The sequence below is a fragment of the Oncorhynchus nerka genome, linkage group LG19 (genome assembly GCF_034236695.1).
Source record: "Oncorhynchus nerka isolate Pitt River linkage group LG19, Oner_Uvic_2.0, whole genome shotgun sequence".
Taxonomy (NCBI): domain Eukaryota; kingdom Metazoa; phylum Chordata; class Actinopteri; order Salmoniformes; family Salmonidae; genus Oncorhynchus; species Oncorhynchus nerka.
In genome coordinates this window covers 43,978,101-43,990,600 of record NC_088414.1, presented here as the reverse complement: position 1 = coordinate 43,990,600, position 12,500 = coordinate 43,978,101, and the positions used below count along the sequence as shown (strand labels likewise).

The window sequence follows — 12,500 nt, the reverse complement described above, 5'->3', positions numbered from 1 at the left end:
AGGAACTCAGTCTCAACCGGTAGTTCAGTTATCAGGAACTCAGTCTCAACCGGTAGTTCAGTAATCAGGAACTCAGTCTCAACCGGTAGTTCAGTTATCAGGAACTCAGTCTCAACCGGTAGTTCAGTTATCAGGAACTCAGTCTCAACCAGTAGTTCAGTTATCAGGAACTATATAATATACCCTGGTGAAGACAGCTTGGCTGTCGAAACGTTGGTATTACATTTTTGCATCTGAGCTCCAAGAGTGTGCGGCTTTCTTTTATTTTCAAGTTCCTACTCCGCTAGCCAGCACCTCGTCTTAATAGGTGTGCGTTGCTTTTTCTTCTAGATAGTTCAGTTATCAGGAACTCAGTCTCACCAGAAGTGGTGGTATAGCTTCTATTCATTTGGTTAGATTTATGTTGATTGTTGTGTTGTTGTGTTGACTATTATGGGGTGTTTTAAAGCCGTGTCTGTGTTTCCCAGGTAACGCTGCCAGAACATTCCCCGCCAGGCAGTCCCGTTGTCACGGTGACGGCGACTGATCGTGATTCGGGGGAGAATGGAAAGGTCACCTACAGAGTGATGTCGTCAACGCGAGGCGGATTCTACGTAGACCCCAGCAACGGTACAGGATTCAATTCTCTTTCCTACATTTCACACACACACACACACACACACACACACACACACACACACACACACACACACACACACACACACACACACACACAGAACAAAGACACGTTACTGTTGTTACCACTGCTGTGCTGTTGCCATGGAGAAACTATCTTCTGTACTGTAGGCTGTTATTGTATTCTGTCGGCAGGTAGCTTAGCAGTTAAGAGCGTTGGGCCAGTAACTGAAAGTTTGCTGGTTTGAATCCCCGAGCCGACTCGGCACAAAAATTAGCTTGCTCCTCCTGTAAGTCGCTCCGGATAAGAGTGTCTGCTAAATGACTCAAATTCAAATTTAAAAAGGACCGAATAGGACTGGCGTATAGGTGAAGTCCAAGTGAATGGGTTTCAAACCTGTGTTTTATTCAAAACTTTTCGAATGATTTATCTCGTCTCCCTACAGGTACCCTGTTCATCAGGGAGAGGTCAGAGTTCGATCCAGAGAACCCGTCCGTCAGTGTGGTCATCGAAGCCTGTGACGGGGGGTCCCCGCCCCTCTCGTCGTTCACCACAGTACAGGTCCAGCTATCAGACGTCAACGACAACGCTCCCGTCTTCCACCAATCAGAGTACAGGTAGGTCCCCGCCCCTCTCGTCGTTCACCACAGTACAGGTCCAGCTATCAGACGTCAACGACAACGCTCCCGTCTTCCACCAATCAGAGTACAGGTAGGTCCCCGCCCCTCTCGTCATTCACCACAGTACAGGTCCAGCTATCAGACGTCAACGACAACGCTCCTGTCTTCCACCAATCAGAGTACAGGTAGGTCACAGCGCTCCCGTCTTCCACCAATCAGAGTACAGGTAGGTCACAGCGCTCCCGTCTTCCACCAATCAGAGTACAGGTAGGTCCCGTCTTCCACCAATCAGAGTACAGGTAGGTCACAGCGTTCCCGTCTTCCACCAATCAGAGTACAGGTAGGTCCCGTCTTCCACCAATCAGAGTACGGGTAGGTCCCGTCTTCCACCAATCAGAGTACAGGTAGGTCCCGTCTTCCACCAATCAGAGTACAGGTAGGTCCCGTCTTCCACTAATCAGAGTACAGGTAGGACACAACACTCCCGTCTTCCACCAATCAGAGTACAGGTAGGTCCTGTTTTCCACCAATCAGAGTACAGGTAGGTCCTGTCATCTACCAATAGGTGGCTGTCATCTTTTTTTTATCATGATTAAGGGTAGATCCTGCACAGATGATTTGGCTTTGAGCAGTTTCTGTTTCTAGCATATCCTGACATGTTTACAATAAGTCTAGTTACTCTACAGATATATGAAGCTAGTTACTCTACAGATATATGAAGCTAGTTACTCTACAGATATATGAAGCTAGTTACTCTACAGATATATGAAGCTAGTTACTCTATAGATATATGAAGCTAGTTACTCTATAGATATATGAAGCTAGTCACTCTATAGATATATGAAGCTAGTCACTCTATAGATATATGAAGCTAGTTACTCTACAGATATATGAAGCTAGTCACTCTATAGATATATGAAGCTAGTTACTCTACAGATATATGAAGCTAGTCACTCTATAGATATATGAAGCTAGTTACTCTATAGATATATGAAGCTAGTTACTCTATAGATATATGAAGCTAGTTACTCTATAGATATATGAAGCTAGTCACTCTATAGATATATGAAGCTAGTTACTCTACAGATATATGAAGCTAGTTACTCTACAGATATATGAAGCTAGTTACTCTAAATCAAATCCAATCAAATTTATTTTTATAAAGCCCTTCTTACATCAGCTGATATCTCAAAGTGCTGTACAGAAACCCAGCCTAAAACCCAAAACAGCAAGCAATGCAGGTGTAGAAGCTAGTTACTCTATAGATTTAGTTAAAAAATACATTTAACCAGGCAGGTCAGAACAAATTCTTATTTTACAATGACGGCCTACCCCCGGCCAAACCCTCTCCTAACCCGGACACCTCTGGGCCAATTGTGCGCCGCCCTATGGCACTCCCGATCACGGCCAGTTGTGATATAGCCCGGGAACGAACCAAGGTCTGTAGTGGCGCCTCTAGCACTGACATTAGAATGCTGTGCCACTCGGGAACCCTTTAGGGCCCTATAGATACATGGAGCTAATAAATAATATACACGTAAATGTAACATATAATATGCTAATGATAAGCGTTACCAATGATTTATTATTCTGATCCAAATGATTTATTCTGATCATTGTGTTTCCAGGGCGACGGTGTTGGAGGACTCCATCCCCGGGGCGACCATCCTGACCCTGGAGGCCATGGACGCTGATTTCTCTCGGGACAACTGCGGCTTCGACTTCGCCATTGCCAATGGCAATACCGGGAACGTCTTCCAGATCGAGAGCAGCGTGCGCTTCCTGGAGGGGCGGGGCTTCCAGACCGTAGGGACGCTCCTATTGGCCGAGGTGCTGGACTTCGAGGCCGTGCCCCTCTATAACCTGACGGTGGTGGTGTCGGACAGAGGGGTTCCACAGAGGAGTTCTAGCGTTGCCGCGGTGATAACCGTTGGCGATGTAAACGATAACCCGCCGGCGTTTGGCAGGGCGGAGTACGCTGTGTCACTGAGTGAAGGAGCTGGCGCCGGGACAGAGATAATACGACTCACTGCCACAGGTGAGGGAATAGGCATACACACACACACACACACACACACACACACACACACACACACACACACACACACACACACACACACACAGACACACACACACACACACACACACACACACACACACACACACACACACACAAATTAAAATGGTGGAGAGGAGATGGGTGGTGTTAATGGAGACACATTTTTTTTCTGAAATGTCTCCGTATCTTTATGTCATTCTTGTTGTGCAGTTTCAAACATCTGTTTGTTTTATTATGACACTGTGTTAAATGCTTTTCTTTCTGTCCTTCTCCCCCCCACACATCTCTCCCTTTCCCCCAGACCCAGACTCTGCCCCCAACGCAGAGGTCCAGTACAGTATCAGCTCAGGCGATGAGATGGACCTGTTCACCATCGACCAGTGGACCGGGGCGCTGCGGTTACAGCGACAGCTCGACCGCGAGCACCAGTCCTCCCACGTGGTCATCGTCCAGGCCTCGGATGGCCACGGTCACGTCGCCCTGACCCCGATCAGCGTAGAGGTCAAAGATGTGAATGATAACAGACCGTTCTTCCCCATCGAGACTCTGACGGCTAGCATCAGAGAGAACCAGCCGGTCAACTCAGCCGTGACCATACTCCACGCCATAGACCACGACACTGGGATGTACGGCCAGCTGAGATACTACATGGTGGAGCAAGGTCAAGGGTCAGGAGTTACAGGGCGAGAGGCCTTCACCGTGGACCAGAGTTCAGGAGAGGTCAGGGCTAAGATGACTTTTGATTTTGAGAAGGTCAACTCATTTAATTTTGTTGCTCTGGCAATGGACGCCGGTAACCACTCGGCCACGGTGACGGTCCAGGTGTACGTGACTGGTGAGGATGAGTACGACCCACTCTTCGTCTCCCCAGAGTTCTCCTTTGAGGTTCCAGAGGGGGCGAAGAGGGGCCAGAGCATCGGACAGATCCAGGCAAACGACGAGGATGGAGGTGTAGACGGTATCGTCCTCTTCTCGCTCCCAAGCTCCTCCCTGTACTTTGACGTCAACAAAACAACCGGGGTGGTTTTCCTCAAGATGGACGGGTCTTCTAGTCGCAGCAGCAGCAGCGGGTTAGGGGGGCGGTCCAAAAGGGAGACCAGGACCATGACACTGGACGTTCACGCCCACAGCCCTCTGGACACGTCCCGGGTCACCACGGCCCAGCTGACCATCGATGTGACCAACACGTCCTTCGGCCTGGGGACAGACCTCAACGTCCTGCTGATTATCATCATCGCCGTGTCCCTGGGGGTCATCGTGCTACTGGTGGTCATGGCGGTGGTCATCTTCCTGCTCAAGTCAAAGAGACGCAGGAAGAACAAAGGACGGGACAACAGTGCCGTGGCCTCGGGAACCACTCTGCAGAAACTGGACGATTCCAAATCTGGAGGATCTGAGAGGATCTATCATCAGACGTTACCAGGGTACGCCGGCGACCAAGGTGGAGCAGGGGCCGGGCCCTACCCCCGGGGGGGTTCCCTTGACCCCTCCCACTCCAGCGGGCGTGGCTCAGCCGAGGCGGCGGAGGACGATGAGATCAGGATGATCAACGAGTACCCCCGCGTAGCGTCCATCTCCTCGTCCATGCAGGAGCACATCTCAGCCCGCGGGCCGGACTCTGGCATCCAGCAGGACGCTGACCAGCTGTCGGACATCTCCTGTGAGCCGGCCGCCCTGGAAGGAAGCACCTGGTTCAAAGGCAAGAAGCTGGGAGGGAGTCTCAGCGGGACCATGCTGTCTGGACAGCTACCTGTCTACAGAGATGAGCTGGGAGGAGGGTACCTGGGGGTGGGGAGGGGACTCAACATCTCCCATCCTAAAGATTACGCCTTTCCAGAGGACGGGAAGCCCTCTGTAGACGGGTCCCTGACAGCCATAGTGGCCAGTGACGAAGAGCTAAGGGGCAGTTATAACTGGGATTACCTGCTCAACTGGTGCCCTCAGTTCCAACCACTAGCCAACGTCTTCACGGAGATCGCCAGGCTCAAAGACGAGACAGCCCCACAGAACCAGACCAACCCACGCCAGCCCTTCCAGCCCAAAGCCAAGACGGACCCCAAGCCTCGCATCGACCCACCGCCCCTCATCACTGCCGTGGCCCACCCTGGGGCCAAGTCCGTCCCCCCGAAGGTCCCTGTCATCGGACGCACCTTCCCCCACCTGGCCACCCTACGGCGGTCCCCCATCAGCCACGAGGGCTCCATCTCCTCAGCAGCCATGTCCCCCAGCTTCTCTCCCTCTCTCTCGCCCCTCGCCGCCCGCTCCCCTGCCGTCTCCCCCTTCGGAGTAACCCAGGGCCCCTCGACCTCCATGATCAGTACCAGGGATCCCATGCTGGACCACAGCCCCGATCACGAGATGAGGATCTGAGGATGACGTTGTTTTAGGTTTTTTAGAGACGTTTCTATAATTTATGTTTCATCATATGACCAAGTAAAGGGTGCTGAGATCTGGATGTTATATCAGCTCCTATGACACGTGAGAAAGGAAGTGTTTTTGGCTTTAGAGACATTTTTCTCTGATGTAGTTTTTTTAAATAATCTGACAATGTGATTGGTTCTCAGATATGAACATGAGGAGATGAAGGAAGTGTTTTCGGCTTTAGAGACACGTTTCTCTGATGTAGTTTCTCAGATGAGTTTTAGGCCATATTTCTTCACAACGGAAGAGGAATATAGTGTGGGAACATTTTGTATTAGTGAAGACCGAGTGATTGCCAAGATTGAGGCTCAATAAGATGAACACTAATATGATGAGATAGGTCATATTCAACCTCTTTTCTGAAGGGACATGTGGATTATCATTTTCTACGGGATGTTATTTCTCACCCTATGAGTCCTTAGACCTAGATATCCCGCTATGTAGTGGTGGACCATGTTGTGGGGTTGGGGAGGTTAGCATTGACAACAGACCAGCCATCTCCTTCCCTACTTGTACATCATGACGCAGGCCTCTGAGAATTGCCACAGGGTTAGGAGATTACCCAACCTCTTGGCTTCGAACAACCATGACTTGGATCTAACCCTGCAGCTGCAGACTGTCCCTCCCTTCAGACAGAAGGTCCTCAGTGGAGATAAACTGACCCATCGGCTGCAGACTGACCCTCCCTTCAGACAGAAGGCCCTCAGTGGAGATAAACTGACATATCGGCTGCAGACGGACCCTCCCTTCAGACAGAAGGCCCTCAGTAGACATAAACTGACCTATCGGCTGCAGACTGACCCTCCCTTCAGACAGAAGGCCCTCAGTAGAGATAAACTGACCTATCGACTGCAGACTGACCCTCCCTTTAGACAGAAGGCCCTCAGTAGAGATAAACTGACCTATCGGCTGCAGACTGACCCTCCCTGCGGACAGAAGGCCCTCAGTAGAGATAAACTGACCTATCGGCTGCAGACTGACCCTCCCTGCGGACAGAAGGCCCTCTGTCATGAAGTCCATAGACACAGTAGATTTTCAGTCGTTTTCAGGTCCCTCCTCGCTGGCTGGTCAGAGAGATAACGGATTCCACTATTCCTCTCTTTGACTTCTGTCTCTTCACATTCTAGATCTCCATTAAAGACTTCAGTGTTCCGTTGCGGTGTTCTCACAAACAAACGGACTGCTTTACACAACAAAACAAAATGGCTGCTTTCAAAATGGCTGACGTTTCCCCTTCTGTGGATCCAATGGACCAAGTACATGTGTGTTGAAAAATACATTATAAACTAGCCAGTGTTTTGTACATTGGAAACGAGGAACCGAGGCTAATGTTTTCCTTTGTTGCTACGGAAGACGCATTATTTTCTTTTGGTTGTATTTTTTATATATTTTTATATTGACCTTTTGATTTCTGATTTGAAATGCCAGGTTATCGTTTCATTCTATTTAGATATATGTATATTTGTATGTACGCCAGCCACATTAACTATGTGTTTTTCCTGTCATAGATTTTAGAGAGCCACCATCTTATGTCTCTGTGGACTCGTGACATTTGTGACGTGAGTGAGTGGGGAACATTTTGTGTTTTGATAATTATTTATATGAAGGAAATGAACTGCTGGCCATGTCGACAGCAGGTAACCACGTTCACTTGTCACCATGCTGTAATTGTATCTGGAAAACGTTGTTTTATTTTCTTGTCAGAATGTAGATCTTCTCAAAATCCCGGCAAAGCGATGTAAAGACGATCAGAGATCATTGGTCACTGCCCTCAAACTCTTGTCACCAAAACCAGACCTGTCCTCCTTGTTAGTAAACTGATATGTAGCGGAGGTGAACCGGACTCACGCTCTTCTGATGAAAATCTGCGTCACCCTGGTCCAAGAGGGAATGTCCTCTTGGCTTAATGTGTAAGACGTTGGTTTTCCGTGTTGGAGACCAGGGTTCAGATCCCGCCTGTGACCTATACACTCGACTCAGTGTAAAGTAAACTGGCTTACACAGCAGCACACATTCTCCATGGAATTCATGGAGAATTCCGTTTCCTGTTCACCTCGTGTCTTTTGTAATGAAGTGCTTCCGACTCAACACAAAGGTCAATGGTGTGATGTCATTGCTCCGTATGATGACTTGTAAACTGAGAAGTGGTTCAACTTCATACCATAGAAATACAATGCCTAGAACATAGATTGTAGAATGGTTAAAAGGGTTTACACAACTACTTTTAAAGGTAGCAGCACAAGAATTTAACTTCAATTAGACCTGTCATGCTCCCAAATGGTTGCTTCCAAAATCAACATACTGTGTGTTCTACCTATGCATTCTATTTCTATGGTTTCAGTGCTCAAGTTCTAGCTCTGTCGTTAGATGTGTTTTACCAGGAGGTAGGGTAGGTAGACGGGGTTATCCAGGGTCCATGTGTTTCTCTCATCACCCCACCCTCTGTGTCCTCTCCGTGTCCTTTCCACGCTCCCATTGTTTGGGCTCTGTCCTGGACATCCGTTAACCTAGCAGGCCAGAGGGCACACAGCTTTACCGCAACACTAGATGTGTCCCAAATTGCACCATATTCCCTATGTAATGCACTACTTTTGACCAGAGGGTTCTGTTCAGAGGGTTCTGTTCAGAGAGATCTGTTCAGAGGGTTCTGTTCAGAGAGATCTGTTCAGAGGGTCCTGTTCAGAGAGTTCTGACCAGAGGGTTCTGTTCAGAGAGTTCTGACCAGAGGGTTCTGACCAGAGGGTTCTGTTCAGAGGGTTCTGTTCAGAGGGTTCTGTTCAGAGAGTTCTGACCAGAGGGTTCTGACCAGAGGGTTCTGTTCAGAGAGATCTGTTCAGAGGGTTCTGTTCAGAGGGTTCTGTTCAGAGGGCACTATATAGGTAATATGGTGCCAATTGGGACACACAGACTGTCTTCTCCAGTATTACATTTCCTGTTGTTTAGTTCAGTGTGTGTTGAGTCAGGGGTGATCAGCAGCAATGTGATGCTCTCCTGTTCCTCACATGCCGCTTTCAAATCAACTGGGAACTCCAATCCTCGTAAAATCTCAGACTTTTGAATTCAGTGCATTCAAAACAACTGGGAACTCCAATCCTCGTAAATCTCAGACTTTTGAATTCAGTGCATTCAAAACAACTGGGAACTCCAATCCTCGTAAATCTCAGACTTTCGAATTCAGTGCATTCAAAACAACTGGGAACTCCAATCCTCGTAAATCTCAGACTTTCGAATTCAGTGCATTCAAAACAACTGGGAACTCTTCACGAGCTCCGAATGGGGAAAAAAAAAATTGAACGGTCATCCAACTTAGAATTCCAAGTCAGAAACTCGGGCATCTTTCTAGAGAGACTTTCCGACCCTGAAGATCACTGACGTCATGATTTGACATAGGTTTTTTTCAGAGTTGCCAGTTGTCTTGAAAGCACCATAAGGGATGGTTTGTTGAACTCTGCTGTGCTGCATGCCTGATGATATAATTCTACCATACCAACAACTGTCTGCCTGCCTCTCGCTAACCTGGCGCTAACTCTGTCAGCCCACTAAATGGGCGGCAGGTAGCCTAGTGGTTAGAGCGATGGGCCAGTAACCAAAAGGTCAAATCCCCGAGCTGACAAGGTAAAAAATATGTTGTTCTGCCCCTGAACAAGGCAGTTAACTCACTGTTCCCCGGTAGGCCGTCATTGTAAATCAGAATTTGTTCTTAACTGACTTGCCTTGTTAAAATAAAGGTTACATTTAAAAACATGGGATGAGCCTGGCCTCTCACTAACCTGGTCAGACCACTAAACATGGGATGAACCTGGCCTCTCACTAACCTGGTCAGACCACTAAACATGGGATGAACCTGGCCTCTCACTAACCTGGTCAGACCACTAAACATGGGATGAACCTGGCCTCTCACTAACCTGGTCAGACCACTAAACATGGGATGAACCTGGCCTCTCACTAACCTGGTCAGACCACTAAACATGGGATGAACCTGGCCTCTGACTAACCTGGTCAGACCACTAAACATGGGATGAGCCTGGCCTCTGACTAACCTGGTCAGACCACTAAACATGGGATGAGCCTGGCCTCTCACTAACCTGGTCAGACCAGTAAACATGGGATGAGGATAGGGTGCCATAGGGCTCTGGTCTAAAGTAGTGCACTATATAGGGAATAGGGTGGCATAGGGTTCTGGTCTAATGTAGTGCACTATATAGGGAATAGGGTTCCATAGGGCTCTGGTCTAAAGTAGTGCACTATATAGGGAATAGGGTTCCATAGGGCTCTGGTCTAAAGTAGTGCACTATATAGCGACTAGGGTGCTATGTGGGATTCAAAATTGAAGACTGCTGCCAACGATTCAGCAGCATACAGAACAGAAATGGTCTGTATGTGTATTTGAAAATGCGGAGAATAAATTCATACTGGTCTCTTTTCACAAACTGGAGTCTGTTTCTTTTCTCTCTTTTCTGACTCTGAAACAAGTTCTATTCCATCTAAGGGAATTAAAAAGTCATCAAAGTGTAACAGAGTCTCTCTGGTCTTTTGAGCAGTTAAGATGGCACCCTATTCCCTATATGGTGCACTAGCCTATATATCCTGGTCGAAAGTAGTGTACTACTATAGGCCCTGATCTAAAGTAGTTCACTACTATAGGCCCTGATCTAAAGTAGTGCACTACCCTATAAGCCCTGGTCTAAAGTAGTGCACTACTATAGGCCCTGATCTAAAGTAGTGCACTACCCTATAGGCCCTGATCTAAAGTAGTGCACTACCCTATAGGCCCTGGTCTAAAGTAGTGCACTACTATAGGCCCTGATCTAAAGTAGTGCACTACCCTATAGGCCCTGGTCTAAAGTAGTGTACTACAATAGGCCCTGAACTAAAGTAGCGCACTACCCTATAGGCCCTGATCAAAAGTAGTGCACTACCCTATAGGCCCTGGTCTAAAGTAGTGCACTACTATAGGCCCTGATCTAAAGTAGTGCACTACCCTATAGGCCCTGGTCTAAAGTAGTGTACTACTATAGGCCCTGATCTAAAGTAGTGCACTACCCTATAGGCCCTGATCTAAAGTAGTGCACTACCCTATAGGTCCTGATCTAAAGTAGTGTATTACTATAGGCCCTGGTCAAAAGTAGTGCACTACCCTATAGGCCCTGGTCAAAAGTAGTGTACTAAAATGAGAATAGGGTGCTGTCTGGGAAGCAAGCCTGTGTCAGAGTCTCCTTTCATTAAAAACCTATTAGCGGGGGAGAAGCCGGTCAGTTTAGCCAGGTTAGGAGCAGTTTCCTGGGGGCAGAGAACCAGGGAGAGAGGGTTTCACCTCCACACTCTAGCCAGGTTAGGAGCAGTTTCCTGGGGGCAGAGCACCAGGGAGAGAGGGTCTCACCTCCACACTCTAGCCAGGTTAGGAGCAGTTTCCTGGGGGCAGAGCACCAGGGAGAGAGGGTCTCACCTCTACACTCTAGCCAGGTTAGGAGCAGTTTCCTGGGGGCAGAGAACCAGGGAGAGAGGGTCTCACCTCCCTACTCTAGCCAGGTTAGGAGCAGTTTCCTGGGGGCAGGCCGCCAGGGAGAGAATGTCAATCAATCAATCAAATGTATTTATAAAGCCCTTCTTACATCAGCTGATATCTCAAAGTGCTGTACAGAAACCCAGCCTAAAACCCCAAACAGCAAGCAATGCAGGTGTAGAAGCACGGTGGCAAGGAAAAACTCCCTAGAAAGGCCAGAACCTAGAGAGGAACCAGGCTATGAGGGGTTGCCAGTCCTCTTCTGGCTGTGCCGGGTGGAGATTATAACAGAACATGACCAAGATGTTCAAATGTTCATAAATGACCAGCAGGCTCAAATAATAATAATCACAGTAGTCGTCGAGGGTGCAGCAAGTCAGCACCTCAGGAGTAATTGTCAGTTGGCTTTTCATAGGCGATCATTCAGAGTATCTCTAACACTCCTGCTGTCTCTAGAGAGTTGAAACCAGTAGGTCTGGGACAGGTAGCACGTCCGGTGAACAGGTCAGGGTTCCATAGCCGCAGGCAGAACAGTTGAAACTGGAGCAGCTCTAGTCTAACACAAAGCTGTGTTCCCCTCAAGCTGTGTTGTCTCTGTAAACTCTCCTCAACAGCCCTGATCCTACAGCCCTGAACCCACAGCCCTGGTCCTACAGCCCTGAACCCACAGCCCTGATCCTACAGCCCTGGTCCTACAGCCCTAATCTTACAGCCCTGGTCCTACAGCCCTGGTCCTACAGCCCTGGTCCTACAGCCCTGGTCCTACAGCCCTGAACCTACAGCCCTGGTCCTACAGCCCTGAACCCACAGCCCTGGTCCTACAGCCCTGAACCCACAGCCCTTATCCTACAGCCCTGAACCCACAGCCCTGGTCCTACAGCCCTGATCCTACAGCCCTGATCCTACAGCCCTGATCCTACAGCCCTGAACCCACAGCCCTGGTCCTACAGCCCTGATCCTACAGCCCTGGTCCTACAGCCCTGGTCCTACTGCCCTGGTCCTACAGCCCTGGTCCTACAGCCCTGATCCTACAGCCCTGGTCCTACAGCCCTGATCCTACAGCCCTGAACCCACAGCCCTGGTCCTACAGCCCTGGTCCTACAGCCCTGGTCCTACAGCCCTGGTCCTACAGCCCTGAAAGCTGCCGCATCTGGTAGAGATGTGGTTACAGAATTTCCAAACTGTCTCAGCTGACACACACACACACACACACACACACACACACACACACACACACACACACACACACACACACACGCAGCAGTGGTGGTCGGTGCCGTT

At 49.0% G+C, this 12,500-nt stretch overlaps 1 protein-coding gene across 1 annotated transcript in view; it reads left to right on the top strand.

Annotated features, from left to right (window-relative positions):
* Window positions 1-10,146, top strand: part of dchs1b (dachsous cadherin-related 1b) — a 286,096-nt gene extending 275,950 nt beyond the window's left edge. The window contains exons 30-33 of the mRNA XM_065004969.1: window positions 468-609; window positions 1,062-1,233; window positions 2,865-3,274; window positions 3,597-10,146. Coding sequence (XP_064861041.1) covers window positions 468-609; window positions 1,062-1,233; window positions 2,865-3,274; window positions 3,597-5,665 — 2,793 coding nt within the window. The 3' untranslated portion in view covers window positions 5,666-10,146. The remainder of the gene's footprint in view (window positions 1-467; window positions 610-1,061; window positions 1,234-2,864; window positions 3,275-3,596) is intronic.
* The last annotated feature ends 2,354 nt before the right edge of the window (window positions 10,147-12,500 follow it).